This window comes from Manihot esculenta, chromosome 3, assembly GCF_001659605.2.
Source record: "Manihot esculenta cultivar AM560-2 chromosome 3, M.esculenta_v8, whole genome shotgun sequence".
Lineage (NCBI taxonomy): Eukaryota > Viridiplantae > Streptophyta > Magnoliopsida > Malpighiales > Euphorbiaceae > Manihot > Manihot esculenta.
Genome location: NC_035163.2, coordinates 2,064,703 through 2,085,057, shown reverse-complemented (window position 1 = coordinate 2,085,057; position 20,355 = coordinate 2,064,703). Strand labels below are relative to the sequence as shown.

Sequence of the window (20,355 nt, the reverse complement as noted above, 5' to 3'; positions counted from 1 at the left end):
TTTTTTTTTTGGTATCTAATTTCCTAAAGAAGTTAAAACATCAACAGAAACTGCACACAAGTTGAAAAGGCACAGATATTCAATAACTTCAACCTCGTTACAATTTCAGTGTCTCAAGGACTCAATTGAGGTTAAAAAATCTGGCCATGAGCCAGGACCTGTGAGATAACCATTAATTTCAAGTGAAAAGATCATAGACGAACAATAACATACAACTATAAACAGCTACGAGCCTGTAATGAATTATTATACAATCATTTCCTCTTGATAGTCTTCTGTCAGCATGTTAATAAACTATGAAAACAAGGTCAGCTGTACAAGGCCTGCCAATTGGAAATAGGCATCGCATGCAAACCATTAGATGAAAGCACAAGCATGGGATATCCTTGGGGCCAAAAGTTTTGAGCCAGAAATGTCTCATGCTCTCTTCTTTTGCGTTCCCAAAACTAAAAGATCTACAAGTTGTCTTCTATTTCGTCTGGCACATGAAGTTTTTCAATAGCAGCCTGTAAGAATATAAAACAAATCAAAACGTTGAAGAGAATATAACACTGCACTAAAATAAAAGCAAAAACAAGAAGCAAATTCCGTATCCAAAGTTGGAAGCTCAGAAATTTAGAATTGTGTAAAAAGAAAGATACTATACTTGAAATAAATACAACCTTAATAACTGCACATAAAGTGTTCACCAGTTTGATTTAATGCAGACAAATACCCATTTACATTTCCTAACCTATAAATTTCACGCTATGACCAACACATTCCTTGAAAAATTAAGACCAGGACCAGTTTCTTAGTAAGCCATATACACTTATATGAATATTTTCAATTACAAAAAGCATTGAATTGACATAAGCCAATCACCTTAATCGTAGCAACATCAGCTGCTGAAGGTTTCAAATCCAAAGCAAGGCCAAAATGAAGCATTGCCTTCTCATGCATATTATGCCTCTTATAGATCTTACCCATCAAAGCATATACACTGCTTTCACCAGGGGCATACTCTTTGAGCTCTTCTAGAACTCCAAGAGCTTCATCAAAACTTTCCAAGCTCACAAGTATATTAGCCTTCTGATACATGGGAAGAGGATTCTTCTTATCAGCTAAAATTGCCCTCTCCATCATCTCAAGAGCTTCCTCATTTTTCTGTTATATAATATAAAAATAATTTCAGAGAGCTGTACATGAACATCAGTTACATATTCCAGAATATAAAAATCCAATATGCCAAGTAGCTAGACCTTTAAGGCATGCAAAGCTGTCCCTAGATAAGACATTAAAACAGAAGAACATGGATTTATTTGGAAAGCTACTCGGAAGTGATGCTCGGAAAACTCGAACTTCTCTTGCCGAAGATAAACCATCCCCAGGCCATACCAGGAGTTATAGTGTCTGGCATCAATCTGTAGAGCACTCTGGTAACTCTTAATTCCATTCTCAAAATCATCCAAAGCTACATATCTGCAGCAGAAATTTTAATTGGCAGAAAATATATAATAAATGCAAACAACTGTCAAAATACAGAAAATTCTACCCTTCAACAAGTCACATGTTAGTCAGATTATAATGGTTTGGGGAGTGGAAGAGAAAGTGACTTACTCATGACCACAGAGTGTGTGTGCATATGCAAATCTCGAATCAAGCTGCACAGCCCGCTGGAAATTTTTCAGAGCAGTTTCATGGTCTTTTTGCAAACTATAGCAATTCCCCATGGCACACCTGCAAGTCCATTCAAGGAAAACAAAATAAAAAGGAAGAATGATTATCATAAGACTTCTATAAGTAGCACAATGAAGTCACCAATGCAACCAGTCAACAGGCAGTAGTGGAGCTAGTAATGTTGAACCTTGAGTTTACTTGAAATCACCTACCAAGACTGAGGAGCTAAGCGGTCTGTTGATATCAGTTCTTGAGCCAAGTAACTTAACTTCATTTCCTCCTTTAAATGCTGCAACAAATATAAGTAACAGTTTCTGATGAAGCAACTAATTGATATATAGGAAGTAGCTGTAAGTACTCCGAGCATTAAGTGTCACAACTGAAGATAACTGCTTAAAGAGTGTTTTCTAGGATAAAAAAGTCATAATCATCTGGATTTCCAATGGTCTGTAGCAACCACACTGGCAGATGCCCTGACAGTATAAGTATGTAACATCAGTGACAAGCTGTAGTGGTGCAGCAAGGATGATACAGAAGAAGAGAAGAGCAAGGGTTGGAGACTAGTGGCGGCACACATTGAGCCAAAGGAAATGCAACATGTTGTGTTAAGAATGTCAGTATATTAGTTAGGGCACAAGGACTGATCACTGTGAACCAATTTCAAGTAGAGTACCGACATTCTTGTCTTCCCCGACTGAGGTAGAGGTAGAATCAAAATAACAACAGCTAAGGACAAACTGAACTCACATATAAAACGGTAGAATATATATCAGATCCTTCTAGACAGTAAGGCGCTGCTCGATGGGCAAGACTGAAAAATCTAGCAGATTCCAAATAATCTACTAATTCGAAATATGCTTTTCCAACCTGCATGTGAACATGCCATGTAAAATGTCAATTTTCAAGTAGCATATCACTCGTGGATAAGAAGAAATTACAGTATAGAATCATTTTGGGGAAGTGTTGGATGAGAATAGAGGACACAAGAAGACAAAAAAGCTGAGGCAGTGGCCACCATCCAATCATGATGTTTTAAAAAAATATATATTTTTTGTGATGAAAATAACAAAATGGAGAAACAAAATTGAGTTCTATGTAAATAAGAAGAAAATTGCACAATCTATTATATTGCAGAATGGCAACTGATCTGAACAAAGTTCACCCGGGGAAACAGAACAAGGTTGAAGCATAACAGCTGTCATTACCTGGGAAAGAACCCAACCTGTATTATAATGCTTGTGCGACAGGTTCATATAGGTATCTAGTGCATCCTGTCAACACAAGAAGCAGCAAAACTATCATGAGCACTGGAAATAAGATTAATAATTAATTTTTTTCAGCAAGTAAAATTTTATACCTTGCACCTGTATAAGCAGGAAAGTCTGTAGCCATCCCCAAGTATTCTCAAGAGGCCTAATATTTCTGAAGCGCCACTTAAAACCCTTGATGCACTCATAATAACTCCACCAACCGGTACAGACGCTCCTTCATTTTCAAGAGATCTAGCATCACCAGAGAGTGATGAAGTAGAATTGGTCGTAACATTTGCATGTGAATCATCAAAAGTCTCATTGCATATCCCTATAAAATTTATTTTACTTAAGGAAAAAAAAAACTAGGATAAATTGTAATTCAAAAGCTACAAGCAGGAAAGGAGTAATATGGAAGAAGGAAATACAAAAAGCAAGGAGATCTTGTGAAATTAGTGCACTCAACAAACACTGATAATACAAGCTCTCATTGTTAGTTTATATTGATTGGTTAGTAGGATCTTTAATTTATATGTTAGTTTTTATTGATTGCTATAGCACACCAGCAAAAATTAGACATGCAACTTATAGTGCATACAACATCATGGTACAGCCAACATCATTATACTTTAGAGGGTTTTGTGCATGTGTGAATCAAAGCAACTAGGAGTCTAGATCACTTTTATTTATCACTAGGAAAACTCACTTTCTCATGCAATTACAATTTTGCCAAACAAATTGCCAGCAAGCTTCAATTTAACACCAAAGCATAAATCTTCAAATTGGTGAAATGCAAGAAGAACTATTACCTTCATCAGAATTTTCATTGCCCCATGATTGTCCTCTACGAAATGTCACAGACCTCAGTGACATAGAGCTTAATTTAGAACCACCAAGATATTTAGAAGAGTTGCCAATCACATTTCCTGCCACCAACGTGGCACTTGCATTTGAATTGGCCCCTGCTTCAGCTGCAAGTCTTGTACTTCGTCTAGGGCCAGAATCAGAAAACAACCTCCCAGAGATCTGAAAAAGTTAGGGAACTTATTAGAGATATGGATAGGAAAAAAAAGGTCCACTTTTGTTTGAAAGAAAAGAAAAGAAAAAGTCCATGTGACATAGAACAAATGATATATTAATCACCAATTTCACAAACTAGGTATAGATGGATGTAACACACATAAGATAACTGAAACGCAACAGGTCAAGATAACCACAATATATTCAACTTAAAGGATACCCTAGGATACATAGATAAAATCAAACACCCTGGCCCAATCAATCTAATCAGAAAAAAAAAAAGCAAAAAACTTAAAGATACATTAATAGGTTTGACCAATAGACTAGTGTTAGACGACAAAAACAAGCCAGTGAATTGAAGGTCAATAATATCAGCCAACAAAGAAAACATTCTCAGGGTAAACTATAAAGATAAGGCAGAAATTCCATTGGCAATAAATAAAGCACAGATAAAATATTAAAAAAAATCCAAGGAAATATACTTGGTTCCAAGCAAACAAAACAAAATAGTGTATCATGACAGGTTTTTGAACTGCATCTTTCCTTGCGAACATCTGAATGTAGAAGCTAACAATTGCCACTCAAGGGACACCTAAAATTTTAACAGTAATTTGCACAAACTTATAGTTGTGTATTATGAATTTGCGCATAGCATGGGAGACATACAACATTATGTGATTTGGAATTCAAAAAGGTATTAAATTTTCTAATCAAGGAAACATATTAGGAGCATAAAGATTTATGATAATAGAAAGGGAGTTAGGAATGCAGACAAATTTGCAAGTTTTAACCTTCCGTAATTTCCCCTCGTCAACAAATTTCCTTCGAGGGGCTTGAATAATAGAGTTCACAATTGACTTCATGGAGTTATCAGTACTGAGCATGCTAGTATTTGGACCATTAGGCTGTGGATTTCTACACAGAGGTGGGGGCGCAACACCTGACAACTGCAAAATGTTGTTCCAGTGCAATCAATATAAACCTTTTAAAAGTTAAAACAAAAGCAAACTAAAGAAATCAAAATCTATGACACACTGCCGTCCAAAATTCAAATTTATAAGACATTGGGCATTTTCCATAAAAGATTAGAAGCAGGTTGGTCTGCTTCAAAACAAAAGATACCATATTAACTTGCCTTAGTGTAACTATAAAAAAGGAAATGCAGATCACTGTAAAACTACCACTAACCCATGATCTGACATAATTCATGTCGTCATACCTGTGTGGGGCCTGTGGGCACTGGAGAAGGAGTATTATAAAATGAGTTTGGAAGACCAACATTAGTAGGTTGATTAACTGCTCCACCTAATGTTGCAGCTGCAGGAATATCTCTAAGGTTATTGCCTTGATTGTGCATCAACTGCTGTGAACTGACATCTTCTGAGCTAAAGTTTCTAGTGGAGAGTAAATTATAGTCCTCACTAGAGATATTCACGTTTTGGGAAGCTGATGCATGGTTTATGTACTGCTTTTGAATGCAAAGGGCAGCTGCTTCACTAAAAAATGCAGTTGCATCTTCAGCAGCACCTAGAACATTCAGAAAGGGAAGGCTTTTACTTAAATGATTCCGAACAGATTAAAACATATATGCAATAAGAAAATGAAAATAAATCTCTCAACTAGAAATACTTCTTCTGATTCAGAATGCTGGACACATGAAAGAAAATAGAAGTGAGCTATATGGTGTACTGTTTGTTGAACAGACCTAATATGCACAGCTCCTCATATGCAGCCCAGAGTAAAGGATCTATAGCCAAAGCCTGCTTGAAGTGATGAACGGCACTTTTCCGTCTATTAGTATAACTGAGCCACATAAACTTTGATGGATGAGGATCTGATACATCGACATATGACATATGATCTAGAAAATGATAGTATATGAATATATCACTAAATAAAATAAAAAAATAAAAGAAGATTGTCAGCTATTTTGCTGGTTCAGATATTCAAAGATGATGCTATATGCCCATAACATTTAAATTCACAAAGGGGTAAAAACAGTTATGATTCGAACTTCTGAATTATCATAATATTTGCAGGAAACACCCACAGTTCTATAGCTTCTAAAAACAGAATGCATAATTCAACACCAATAAGATTTCAGAGACCAGTAAAAATCTTAAGCACCAACATGATTCTGCTACAGTGCTGCTAGCTGAAGAAATATTCAAGAGGCAACAAAAGGGAAAAGTGCTATATTATTTACATTTTTTCCTTTCTTTTGTTTTTGTGTTAAATATAAATAAAAAATATACACAATAAGAGGAAGTTAAGCCACCTTCAGAAACAAAATAGCTGCAATAACAAGGACAACGCAATAAGGGTGTCCCTAACTTGCACTTAAACTCTATCAAGCAAAAGGTAACAAAATTATAGGGGTGTAAATGAACCAAATCGTTCGTGAGCTGATCAATATTCGACTCGATAAAAGTTCGACCGAGCTCGACCCGATTTCTAAACGAGCCAAACTCAAACTTAATTTTTAAGGTCGTTTAGTAAACAAGTCAAACTTGAACTCCATAATATTCGGCTCGTTAAGGCTCGTGAGCTCGGCTCATTTTTGAGTTCATGAACAAGCTCGCGAACAGGTTCGTGAACAATCTAGTTAATCGGGTTGAGATTAATATCATAAGAGAAATAAACTCAAACTCTGCATATACTTTCATGAGCCAAATCTAAATTTCTAAAGTTGACCTCTATATAGTTTAATTACATTATTAAAACTTGCATATATTTGAATCATTAAGATTTAAGAGCTCATCTTTATAAGTTTACGAACTAATTTGTAAATATACTTATTTAACTAATATTATTTAGTTTTAAACATATTAGTTTTAAAATAAAACTCATTATACATACAAACAAATTGAACTATTCATGAACTATTCGAAACTAAACTCGATAAAAGCTCGACTCGTCTAAACTCGATAAAAGCTCCACTCATCTAAGCTCGATAAAAGCTCGACTCGTCTATACTCGTTTTCTAAACGAGCCAAATTTGAGCTTATTAATACTCGACTCGAGTTCAAAATGAGTAAAACTCGAGTTCAGCTCAAGCTCAAAAAAATTTTAATGAATCAAGCTTGAACTCTTCAAAACTCAGCTTGATTCATTTACACCCCTATAAAATTATGGGGTTATAGCACTTATCTATAAGAACAGAAGTGAAAAACCTGTGAATAAGACCAAGAAGGTAATGCCCAGCTGCATTATTTGGAACCTGCACAGAGAAGACAGACAAAAATGAGCAAGTGTTACTCATCCAAGAAAGGATGTCAACAAGAACAAACTAAAACCAGAGCATTGAGCAACAATAAATTTCAAGACTTCAAATATATAGTGCCTGTTTAGCATTGTGGTTTAAGGATCGAACTAGTTTTTAAGAAAAAGCACCATTTAAATGCTATGGGAAAAAAAACAGTTTGGAAAAAACTATTTTGTTATTTTAGTATTATTATGACTAAAGCTTATCAGATTTAGTTTAAACATTATTGATACTTTCTAACTAATATTTTTAGAAAAGTGTTTTTCTTAATAGCACTTTAACAGCAATGCAAACAGACCCATAGAGATTTTAAATTCATATCATGGATTTCTTGTGAAAACAATTAAACTATCTACAAGAAGTCTTTTTTTATCTTTAAATAAACTAATTAGACATAATTTAAAATGATAATGAAGATCTTTAATTATTTGGAGGAAAATACACTTTACATATGGGCAATCACATAAGTGTTTTCTGTATGAACAGTCTCATATATACCGCGGCATTAGGCTCATTAGAAGGACACAATGCTGCTTCAGCTTCATTTAGAAGATCCATCTGAAAGCATGATACCGCATACAAATAGCGGGATTGATCCTTCTGTGTGCCTTCAAGTAATAATGGACAAAGGAGAAGAAAGATGCATAAACAAGCAACACTTATATGAGTCAATTGCAACCAAAAAAAGGATAAATCCCAATAGGAAAATCAATGATTAGATGTGACCAAGATCGTTGCAAGTCACCAAAAAAGGACAAATGGTACCATGGAAAATTCAGTGTATATTACCTTTTAGAATATGATATGCAGAGTAAGCTTGATTGTTTTGCAAATAGCATCTAGCTAACAATTGTAAATTTGTCTGCAGTTTCACATGAGAAAAATTAATCACAGGGTTAGGCAAACTAGGTAGAATGAAAAGAAAAACAAGTGAGTGATGTTTTCTTGTATGAAGATGCATCTTTCCTTAAGATAACATAATCATTCAGCAAAAACAACGAGACGCTAATAATTAAGTATATAATAATTTATGCTAATTTATATTGTTAATCAACAAAAAGTAATGCTATAATATTTATAAAACAAATAATTAGATATTTATAAATAAAATTTATTAAAAATGTATTAAAAAAATACTTTACCTCAAGAAAACACCGAAAGAATTCAAAATTTTCCTTTTCTCTCATTAATCTCCTTAAAAATATTTCTAAAGGATCATTAAAAAACATATGAATAGTATTTAAATTAATTTGAGGAATTTTTATGGTATCTTACAATTCAACTGATTCTCAAGTCACAAACAAGATTTTAATTCTCCATGGGAATCCCAATTTGACAACTATACTCCTGAAATTTTGACTTTCTAGCAATGCTGCTATTTAGCATGCCTGTACAGCCATTACTTCAAGTGAATATGACCAGTGTTTCTAATAGTTCCTATGGTCAATATATTTCTAAGAAAACGGAGCTTAAACTAAAGCTAAGATATTTGAGCTACAAATGAAAAGGGATTAATAGAAAAATGAAAATTTCAAACTAATTAGCGGCAGAAATAACTAAAATTATCAAAAACGCATCAGAAGCCGACCTTATCGGCTAACAAATATGCTCCATTTTCTGGTTTGCCGATAAACAGTAAGAATAAGACACAAAACAAGTGCAATACACCTGTCTACAGTTATTTGAGAAAGTAAAATCCTTTTGAAATTTCTTAGTGGCCAAACAGAATGCACCAGAAAATCTTCTTCAAAAAAGAAAAGTAAAAAGGAAAATTGGAATATTTAAGGGGAACAGTACCTCAGAGGGGAACTCAGCACAGAGGCGCTCGCACATAAATATGGCGTTCCGATACATGAAATGGCGGAGACTGTTGTTTACACAGTCTACCATTATTGCTTCCATGGCTTCCATTCAGAGATGCACGCAGTGTGAGAGCAGGAAAGGGGGAAACAACAAATTTCTCGGGGCTTCTTTAGGTTCAAAATAGAACGGCACGTGGTATCTTTTTGTTTCAAATAATTCTCACGTGACTTCTTTGCTTGGGAAGAAAGACCACAGGGCTGAAAGGCATGGGATCTCACTTTCTTTTAATAATTATCACATTTTTTTTCGAATTTTAATAATTATCGATAAATAACGTATTTAGAAATAGGAAGGATCAGATATTTTTTGATATTCAATTATTGAATTTTAATAGAATAGAATAAATTTAAATAGTTATAATCGAATTTAAAAAAAATTTAAATTTAAAAAATAATATTTATTCCGTTGCGATTTCGAATCCATTTTAAATTTTATATATATAATATTTACTGTGTTAATTCGTTTATATAAATAATTAATTTAATATAAAAAATATATTTTATAATAATATGTATAAATTTTTATATATTTTTTATTTAAAAATTAAAATTTAAATATATTTTAAAAATATTAAATTTTTTAAATAAAAATTATTAATGAAAAATATTTTTTATATAAATTATTAATTAAAATATATAAAACTAAACAAATTTAAATTTTATTCAAATAATAATAATTGAATTTGAGATAAATTTGAATAGTTTAAGTTAACCGTTTATATAAATAATTAATTTAATATAAAAATATATTTTACAATAATATTTATAAATTTTTATATTTTTTAAAAATATTAAATTTTTTAAATGAAAATTATTAATAAAAAATATTTTTTATGTAAATTATTAATTAAAATATATAAGATTAAATGCGTTCGAATTTTATTCGGATGATAATAATCGAGTTTGAGATGAATTTAAATAATTTAAATTAATTTTTAATTAAATTCAGGACAAATTCAAATATTACTAATATAAATCAAATTCGAATAATTTAATTTTTATAAATTCGAAAATTATTAATATAAATCAAATTTTAATAATTTAATTTTTATCGATTTAAATATTATTAATATAAATTAAATTCAAATATTATTAATATAAATCAAATTTTAATAATTTAATTTTCATCTATTCAAATATTATTAATATAAATCAAATTTATATACTTTAATTTTCATCAAATATTCTACCTTACATCCCTATGCCCATACTGTTTACATCCCTAAACGTATTACTCCATCCTAGCATTACTCCATCCTAACATAAATACAGGTTCTTAAATTACGAGTCCCTTTTATGTTTAAAATATTTTTTAAATTTAATTAAAGATTAAATTTATTTTTATAAGACAAATAGGATTTTAATATTTTTTTATTTTATAGTTAAAAAAAACAATATGCATAGTGACAATGAAATCATTTACTGCCCCTAGGAACACGTAGGTGCATAGTGACAATAATCTTGAATTTGCAAAGATTCAAGGTCAAGGAAATTAGGCAACCTTGATGCTCTTCATGGCCAGAGGATGTTAATATCATCCTGCACACGGTAACAGCATACTGTCGCATGAAATTCACCTAGCAACTCCATATACAGTAATTGATCCACCCCCACTCTCGAACGATTAAAAATAGCCCCCATTACAACAAGAGCAACCAAATATAAAGGGGTTATTGAGAATTAAGTTGCAAAACATGAACAAATGGAACTAATCCATTCAAATTCTAGTGAAATTATCACAGCACAAATATCTTTTCACCCAAACAGCTTCAGGTCATGCGTTGTAGAGAAAGGACAACAATACATTGTAGGGAAAAAGAGGACAATATGAAAACAGGATATCTAGCGGCCTCTCTCAAATCCAATGCGAGTTCTACCTGAGCCTCCTTCATACCCATCTCGCATTGAAGATCCAGCACTAGCTCTCATTGTTCCTCCAGTACCAACTTTGTCCATAGCCTTCTTACCTTTCTTCACTTCAGTCAAGAACTGATCCAGACCAAATGGATCCGCTTCTTCTGCATCCTTTTCAAACTCAACTGGCCTGTCTCGCGGACCAGTTTTCTCAGAAGTACCAGCAAAAGCCTTGTCAGGTTTGAACCTTTCTGTCTTCAAGATCTTATCTAACTGCTCATCTGCACCTCCATACACATCGGCATCAACATCTTTCTTAGGCCTGTATAGAGTTGAAAGTGTAGGCTGAGCAGTAAAAAGGCCCTTGTCATACACGTTATATTGATCATCTGTTGCAAACCCAGAGTCCATCCCTTTCTCTTGGTTGAACAACCTCTGGTCATACATGACCTCTCCACCTCTGCCAGCACCTGTAGAAGCCATACCAAGAGCAACCTTCTCACTGATGTCACGATCTCTATCTCTTGTGATTTTGCTTTTTTTGCCCATGGCAGCATCTTTTGCCTCCAACCTTCTTTCTCTCTCCCTCTCCCGACGTCGCTCCTCACGAATTTTCTCCCTTTGCAGCCGCTCTTCCCTTTCCTCTCTTGACTCTCTGGGGACATCCTTCTCCCTTTCTCTTACACGCTCATAATCCCCTGTCATGTCAACATCACCCATTGCACTCTTATCAGATGAGATTGGAGCAGATGATGGTGGCACTGCACCCGTTCTTTCAGAACGAGCTTTTTGAGCTAATGCCCGCAGTTCCTGCTCTTTCCTTTCCTTCTCTTTCATCATCATCTCTTTTTGAACCTTTGATCTCATAGCTACAGCTTCTCTAGCCTTCTGTTCTGCAACATAGAGTGCCTCTGATAGCTTTGCAAAATTATCATTAATCTGAACATCCTGCAGACCTCTTCCATCAGCTGCTAGACGTTTATCAAGAGGAATTGTGTAACCCTTAGGGTTCTTCCAATTAGAGATACAAGGAGGGATCTTCCAATCCTGTTGATCTTTCACAGTCACAGGTCTAGGTGGGGAATGCATGACCGGCACAGGTGGAGATCCAGAAGCCTTGGGAACCCTCTTATGTTTGAACTTCGGTGGTTCAAGTGGGTCCACAGGCATCTCCACCATTCTGATGATTCTCTCTTTTGCCCCTGAATTGAAGGCTGCTGATTGCTGAGATGGCTTATACTTAATATACTTTGAATCCGAAGACTGTTTGGGCACATTCTTTGGTTGTGCTGCGCTTAATCTTACGTTCACAATCTTTTCAAGTGCAGCTTTAGTTTCCTGTGTTGTCTCCTCAATCTCTTTCTGCAAATCCTCATCCTCGTCCTCATCTTTATCCTCATCATTCCTCAAAATCTTTGGAATCAAATCCTTGTGTTGTGAATAAACAATTTTCTTTGCATTCTCATTTTGCTTCACAATGGCATCATATGCCACATTGCCATGGGCATCAACAGTCAAAGGTAGAATCTTTGTTCCTGGATTAGCAGATTTACTCCTACCCATATCAAGAGGGTATTGTGCAATATGAATCTCAGGGAATGCACCCCCATCCCCAAAATCCTCCACTTTTCTGGGAACAAAACCTTTACGCTCCATGTAGGGAGGTACAGGTTTATGATTGACAACAGTGGTTTGTTCTGCCTCAGATGAGCTGAATCGTTGTTTAAACCATGGATCACTTGAATGATCATAATAAGTTGTGGTAGTTGACTTAGCTGGAGGAAGGAGGTCCTTTAAAGCCGCCATTATCAATGGCTCCTCAAGCAGCTGCAACACAAATTGAATGCCCTGTTTCAAGTCAATTGCATCCCATCAGCAAAAACCAGCAACTAAACCAAATTAGATAAATTGATGTATTGCATAATGCACATAAAGTATAACATCCACCAGCAAATAACAAAAAAAAAAAAAGAATAAATGCACAAGAATAAATAAAAGCTGCTGTCACATAAAGAAAAAGTTGCCCAAAATGGCAAAATCTCAAAAGAAACTATAGATATATTGGATCCTAAATAGATGATGTAATAAGATGCAAAAGAACCTCAACAAATGATACTGAGGTCTTCCAATGTGTTCATTCCGGCACACAGTGAATGGCATAACGGAACTATAATAAACTTTCAGCAACTTCTTTTACATGCTACTTTGCTGTAAGATTTCCAAATTGTGTTTTCGATTGGATATTTCTAAGATACAAGGGCTTCAAAATTTTATGAGAAAATCTCTAACTTAAATAGAGTTTCGTGAAAAAAATAAAGTTATATCTTATTTTGCACGCCCAGAGTCAATTAGTTGATGATGCATATCAATTCAAACCCATAATGCCCCAGCAGGTCTAAGCACGAGTTAATTCCAACTGAAAAATACAAGCAAAGTGAAGCCACAGATTGAACTCAGTGTGTTAAAGCAGAGTGAGTTCCCAGAGAAATATATGAGCAGAAAGAAAACCTATTGAGCAAAACAGATGAAGGCAAAGATTCAAAATTAAACCACATGCCGACACACCACAATTTTCTCAGCAAACAACCATCAAAAGTCAAAACCCACAAAATTTAGAAGAGAACGCAGAAATGTCCAGGTCAGAATATATTTTTTCCCAGACACAATGCTGAATTTTGCTCACAATAAACCCTAACGTCCTACATCACGAGACTCAATAAACACAAACACTTTCTCTTATTATTTGTTCTTGGGTTATGTGATAATCACACCTGCAATACTGCGATTCTGCTAAAGATAACGGAGAAGCTGAGCAGCAGCTGGGCGTGCAGCGATCTCAAGGGGCGGCGGCGAGAATCATAGAGTTGCTGGCTTGAAGGAGGTGCGAAGGCAAAGATCTCGTCAAAGGCACAAGGCCGAGAGAATATGGCGATAATCGATGAGAGACAAGGAGGGGAGGATGGCTTATGAAAGACACAGAAAATACCTGAGAGTGAGGGCGTGAGGTTGCAAGAGCGGGAGGATAATTTGATGTTGGGTTAGGCTCAAATGGGAAACTGAATCTGAAAGAATGCAGCTTATCTGTAATGTTGTTTTGTTAAATTTTAAGATTTAGTCTATGTATTGGTGATTTTTTTTTACTTTTAAAATGAGTTTGGAATCTATAGTAGTACTTAAAATCTTTTATATTTATTTAGATCATTTATTAGGGGTTAAATATTTTTTAATTAGTTAATTTATTTTATAAAATATATTTTTTAATTAATTTATTTATTTTATAAAATATTTTATAAATTTTTTTATTATATATGATAATTTTAATTATTAAATATTAATAAATTTAAAATATTTTATAAAAATATATAAAAGATAAATTCAGTTAAAAATGAAATCAATCAAACTAAAAATTAAATTAAATTAAACTTTTATTTAAAATTAAAATCAAATTATTTTATATAAATTAAATTAAATAAAAAATAATCGATTCGATTGGAATGATCTGTTATTTCAATTTCTATTTTTTCTTTAGTTAAATATTCATTCTTTTTTATATTAAAATTACACATTCACATTAACCTATTAGATTCAAACATCAAATATAAAATAAAAAAATTTTCATTAATAAAAATAATGAACAAAATTTCATTAGCCAAAATGATCCACAACCAAATAAAATAATGCGTTAAATTAATATCTCAATAACAAGTTAAAGAATAAAAAAAAAAGTATTGTGATGTGAATTAACGGGTTAAGGCGCTGTGGAGGAAGAAGGAAGAGGCTGTAATAAGCGTTGTCATTGGCACTGTGGAGGAGGAAGGAAGCGACTGTGACAATCGCTGTAGAAGCATGATGCTGCAATAAGGATTGGCGGCCCGATGCAAAGATAGGGATTAGTGGAGTAATGCAATGGCTAACTAATTGACTGATGCTACGATCGTGGCTGTCTAGAGTTGTGAAGATGATTCGACGTCAAGAAAAAAGGGAGAAAAGGCAGCAACATGTAAGAAATGGAGAAAATGCAAATGAAGGGTTGTTCTTATTAGGGTTTTCTAAGAGAAAAGAAAAAATATTAATAAAAAAATTAAGAAATAATTTATTTTATATATGTATATCAAATAAAAAACAAAATAATTCAATGTTTAAGAAATTTGCAAAATATATATTAATTTATAAATAAAAATAAATTATTAAACCATAAAACTTCGACAATGCTTATTTATAAATTCAACTGTTAATTACATATTAATATATTAATAATAATTTGCCATTTATATGTGAAGAAGATGAAAATGCCATTTCAAGTTGTTGATCTCCTTTTGGTATGGTGCTTCTATCTAAAATTTATTCACAACCTTGAACATTCATTAGTAGTTCAATTTTATTTAGACAAACACAGTAAACGATAATAAGTTATGTGCTATCAACCACTTAATTATGTTAATGGTTGAAGCGTAACGGTATTTGATTTAAATTGAAAAAATTAATTAAATTGAGTTAATTTTAAAATTTGATTTGAATTTTTATTCAATTTGATTCGGTTTGATTTTTAATTTTAAAAATTTTAATTATTTATATTCGGTTCGATTTTAATAAAAAAATTGAATCAAATCGATTAATAATAATAATATGTTATTTTTAAAAATAGAGATTAAATTTTAAATAAAATGTAAAAAAATATATATATTAAAAATTGAAATCAATTAAATCAAATTGAATCAAACCGAATTAGATCGATTCAGTTTGATTTAGTTTATAATCAAAATCTATTCGATTTTATTCAATTTTAAATCAAACCCACCCGGATAGTAATAAGTTTAATTACATTTTTGTTAGTTTAGTACTTTAATGTCTAATCTAATATGTTTAAAGCCCAATTAAACTCAAAATTTATTAAAGGGCTGTGCCTTTTGCCTTTTTTTTTTGTTTTTTTTTTTTAAAGCAGCCTATTTTTTTAATATACCATTAACTTATTATTTTATTACTAAATTAGTATTTGAACTAATATATAGTAGCACGTGTGTATATATATATGCATATTAACGGAGGGAGAGGGAGGGAGAATTTTTGTAGTTTCCCGCAAACCAACTACTGTGAGCTTTGCTTCTGTGACATCCTGAGAACCTGACTCAACAGCTCCACTCCCTCCTCTCGCTCTACGAAATTTTTCTCTTCCTCTCGACGATCTAGAAAAACCCTGGACTGCACACAACTCACTCCCTCTTCCTCTCAATGGCGGATCCAGAGAACGCCGAAGAGGCAAAGACCTTGCGATACGCTTTTGGCAATCTTCTCTCCTTTTGCATCATTCTCTTGATTGGAGTCCTCGTTTTCTCTATCCGTCTCTTCTCTGTAAGTTCCTCCAATTCTGTATATCCAAACACTCACTATCTAATTGCTGGTCACCTTATTTTGAAATGAAGTAAAACGGTATGATTAGTGCTGTTTCTGCAGTTGAATCTGCTTTCATAGTCAAGTTAGGTTGCTTGCACTATTAATTCTTGTTACTTCACAGGCTTCTTGATTGATTTTCAGGTAATAAAGTACGAGAGTGTTATTCAGGACTCATGAGTTTGATCCTTATTTCAATTTCAGAGTCACTCAGGTTCAAATTGTTCTTCGCTGTCATGGCTGTGCAAATATACAAGCACTCATTGAACTTTATATTCTTATTCCACTGTTACTTTTGCCTCATCTTTAAATTAATGATAGAAAGACTTACAGGGTTAATTGTTTTGTGATTTCATTTTTTAACAAAGAATGGGATATATGACTTTTGGAATTGTTTTTCTGATTGATAGATTCCTATAACAGAGTTTTTTTTCCTAAAAAAAACTTTTTATATAATTTTCTGAGTTGGCTGATTATTTGTTTCACTTTAGGTATGCTCTTGGTCGAGTGATTAGTGGAACTGTTTACCTGGTTTGACCTTGACAGCGGGCACAATTTGGTGGTGAGTATCTTAGAGTTAATTGCAAGGGAGTTTTTACCAATTAAAACATTTGAAGTGGCATGAGGGATGTATTAATGATAATTGATTGGCTAACTTATTTGAGTCATTACAGTCTGATATCAGGATATTGAATTCTTTGAATATTCCTTTGTCCCTGGAGACTGTTTGTGTATTCACTGCACCAATCTTCTCTGCATTTGCTTCATGGGCCACTTACCTTTTTACCAAGGTTTGTGAATGCTGTAGCTCTTATCTCATAGAATATTTTTGCTGGATTTTCTGGTTATGTGCAATTGCTTTTTTACAGGAAGTTAAAGGTGCTGGTGCTGGTCTGACAGCAGCGGCTCTTTTGGCCATGGTAAATGATACAATGGGCATTCCTAACTTTAGAAGTATATATATCTTTCCCGTAATTGTATCATGTTGTTACTTTTTTTATTTTTCTTTATTTTCTTTTAAACAGCTGCAATTAGACATCACTTAGTTTTTGGACCTAGTTTTATGCAATTGTGGTGGTGGATATGTGAACCTAGTTTGAAGATTTAACTGGGTTGACTCATGTTGTTCACTGCAATAAACAGCCAGAGGTAGAAGCTACACTTATTTAGATATGATGTATGTGCAAACAGTCATGTAGATTACACTTTTTCTGTTTAAGAAATGCTTGAAAACATGGTACAGAATGTGCATGGATGGGATGGTCGTCTATATAAGAGCTGCTACAGCTGTGTGAATGTGCTTTACTCATGCTCATTACACATAAATATGAAATCAAGAAGTTAACTTCTCACGTTTGTTTGCAGGTTCCATCATACATTTCTCGATCAGTGGCTGGCAGCTATGATAATGAAGCTGTAGCTATATTTGCTTTAATATTCACTTATTATCTTTATATAAAGGTTAGTTGCTGATAAAAGGAAGCAAATTCAATTTATTCTTCTAAGAAATGCTTATGTAGTGATAATGAGACCTAGTCTAATGTATGGTAAATATTTTTACTACCTGAAAGCATTTGTGATGGACTATTTATCGGCTTAAGATAATTTGTTTCCATATTTGATTCTTTGCTCATTTTGATTTTTATCTTGCGCAGACACTGAATACAGGATCCCTCTTTTATGCGACTTTAAATGCCTTGGCATACTTCTACATGGTAGATCTTGCACTAGTGTTGCTTGGCTTCTTAATGATGCCTTCTTGTATTTATTCTTATAGTTTTATTGCTTTGACTTTCAGGTTTGTTCATGGGGAGGGTACACCTTCATAATTAATCCTATTCCAATGCATGTGATTCTCTGCATTGTGACTGGCCAGTTCTCTTCCCGATTATACATAGCATATGCTCCCCTTGTAAATATCTTGGTGCTAATGTAGTTTGTGGTCATTATAAAAGATGTTCTGGGTGTACCTGATCATATAAGTATATGGTTATAGTCCTCTTGTTATGTTCTTGTGGTATATTGGTATATATACTATCATTGAATTACATTGGAATGGATTGTTTTTTTTTCTTTTAAGTTTACATGTATCATAGTAATACAATGTCAATTTTCTTTGTAAGTTTGAATATCCTTCTTTTGCCCTGCATATGTTGCACAAAGGACGCAAAATATTTTCTTAACTGAATGGAGTTGCAGTGATATAGTTGTCATGGATAAAGTGTTTTCTTTGTCTTTTAAGCCAGAAGACTCAGAACCTTGGAGATTTCTTTTCAAGAATATGCATTAGTTTTTTTCTCTGTCAAGTATCTTGCATCCTTGTTAAATGAAATTTTCTTTGATTGCTTTGTCTCCACATGAATAAAATTATTTGGCTTTTGTTGAAAGTTCATCATCCATTGGCCTTTCTGTATTATATCAAAGGGATTCTCTTTTCAAAAATGTTCAAAGTAGCAGTTACACTTGTTGTATCTGTTGGCCTGTAAGGTTCCATTATCAGTTGTTTTTCCTTGGCATGTTCATTACTGAGGCAACAAAGGGTGTCATGAATATGTTTTTTCTTATTTTACTTTTCATAAAACATGAACAATGTTAAACTTGGGCATTATGGTTTCTTCAGGGCAGTCTGTTGTGCTGTGATGGGAATTTTAATAGCACTGGTAGCTTCCAGTGACAAAGGGATGGAGCTGACGAAGTTTAAGTTTGCTTGATCTGTAAATACATGGATCCATCACCCATTTCTGTCTTTTTCTGTGGTCAATTTTAGTTGTATTAAAGCAGCAAATTATTGATATAACTTGGGTTTGAATAACCTATTTGATGTAATTGGCCAGTGTTTTTGTCTTTTACTCTCTCTTAATTTTGAGGCGGGAAGGGGGGGGGTCTAGATTTGACTCTGGGTCAACCTAACTGATAACATGCTTGATATCAGCCTAGTGAGGAAAAATTTGCGATTATTATTTGTAGGCATTTCTGTTAGGTATATTGAACTCCTTAGCATGGTTGGTCTTCAATTCTTGCAGGTTGCATCATGGTGGGACTATGTTATCAAACAACTGCTATGGCAAACCGAACTGTCATTGTTGACAAAAATACCTGGAATAACACACATATTGCAACTGTTGGCAGTGCCATGTCTTCTCCTGAAAAGGCATCCTGGGAAATCTTTAACTCCCTGGATGTAAAATATGTTCTAGTAGTCTTTGGAGGCTTTCTTCTCCTTTTGCTTAGATCGGCACTCTTCTCAAAATAATTAAATTAATAATGAAAAAGGCGGAAACATTTGAAAAGTTCTGATGAGTTACATGGCTGATTAGATCTTGCTGGCTACCCCAGTGACACATAAATAAGTTCCTGTGGATGGTCCTTATGGGATCCCCCACATCAAGGAGCCTGATTACCTGGTGAGTTCTTATATCTAGCTGCGCTTGATTGAAGTTCTATTCTTTTGGATTCTTGCCCATGAGTAGCTGCAATAAATTTGAATAATTTGGTATTGTGATGCATCTGTCTTTTGGCGAAGACAATGAATTGCTTAAGCTTCCACATTAATCTATCTTGTCAATCATGTTGTTGATTACTCTGTTCCCTGTTTTCCTGTCCAAAGAGAGATGGCCAGTATCGGATTGATACTCAGGCTACGCCAACCATGCTAAATTGCCTCATATACAAACTCTCTTATTGCAGGTTTGATTTTGATTATAACTTGTTTATTTAAATGCGAAGAGCATCCCTAGTTTCAAAGAAGAGTTATTTTATGCTGCATTTTTCTCCTACAGGTTTGTGGAAACTGATGGTAAAGGCTTTGATAAGAGTTTAGACGAACAGAAATCGGGAAGAAACATTTCAAACTTACCCCTTTGAGGAGGTCAGTTATTCCTAATTTACATTTTGGCAAAATTGCATAACATTAACAATAGACTATATAGTCATGCCTCCCAAAATTTGGGAGTTACAACATTGTGGCACCCAAAAGAATGAAATGGTGTATGTATTCAGTACCTACTATTCTGGGATATACTACATAGTTGTATAAAAATTTCAGACACTTGGTAGT

General features: G+C 33.7%; 3 protein-coding genes across 5 annotated transcripts; 1 reads left to right on the top strand and 2 right to left on the bottom strand.

Annotated features, from left to right (window-relative positions):
- Positions 1-61: 61 nt before the first annotated feature.
- LOC110610925 (cell division cycle protein 27 homolog B) lies at positions 62-9,175 on the bottom strand. Of its 2 annotated transcripts, none has more exons than XM_021751006.2 (16): positions 8,992-9,175; positions 7,984-8,056; positions 7,693-7,802; positions 7,103-7,149; positions 5,635-5,732; positions 5,149-5,456; positions 4,721-4,876; positions 3,719-3,935; positions 3,017-3,240; positions 2,865-2,930; positions 2,407-2,526; positions 1,872-1,948; positions 1,600-1,719; positions 1,242-1,461; positions 865-1,146; positions 62-506 (listed from the first exon to the last, which is right to left on the bottom strand). In XM_021751006.2, the coding sequence occupies exons 1-16, from the start codon at positions 9,103-9,105 to the stop codon at positions 456-458; spliced, it is 2,283 nt and encodes a 760-aa protein (XP_021606698.1). In that variant the 5' UTR covers positions 9,106-9,175; the 3' UTR covers positions 62-455. The 2 variants fall into 2 exon arrangements, with proteins under 2 accessions (XP_021606698.1, XP_021606699.1); XM_021751007.2 differs by having other exon boundaries at positions 3,017-3,144.
- A 1,539-nt stretch (positions 9,176-10,714) lies between these two features.
- Positions 10,715-14,008, bottom strand: LOC110611751 (SNW/SKI-interacting protein). Of its 2 annotated transcripts, none has more exons than XM_021752191.2 (2): positions 13,682-14,008; positions 10,715-12,737 (listed from the first exon to the last, which is right to left on the bottom strand). In XM_021752191.2, exon 2 carries the CDS (start codon positions 12,714-12,716, stop codon positions 10,899-10,901), a length of 1,818 nt encoding a protein of 605 aa, XP_021607883.1. In that variant the 5' UTR covers positions 12,717-12,737; positions 13,682-14,008; the 3' UTR covers positions 10,715-10,898. The 2 variants fall into 2 exon arrangements, with proteins under 2 accessions (XP_021607883.1, XP_021607882.1); XM_021752190.2 differs by having other exon boundaries at positions 10,715-12,758; positions 13,682-14,006.
- Positions 14,009-16,139: 2,131 nt separating this feature from the next.
- Positions 16,140-20,166, top strand: LOC110611005 (dolichyl-diphosphooligosaccharide--protein glycosyltransferase subunit STT3A). Its single transcript, XM_043954743.1, has 10 exons — positions 16,140-16,308; positions 16,814-16,860; positions 16,973-17,089; positions 17,168-17,218; positions 17,664-17,759; positions 17,954-18,013; positions 18,097-18,210; positions 19,322-19,702; positions 19,906-19,985; positions 20,078-20,166. Exons 1-8 carry the CDS (start codon positions 16,140-16,142, stop codon positions 19,481-19,483), a joined length of 816 nt encoding a protein of 271 aa, XP_043810678.1. The 3' UTR covers positions 19,484-19,702; positions 19,906-19,985; positions 20,078-20,166.
- The last annotated feature ends 189 nt before the right edge of the window (positions 20,167-20,355 follow it).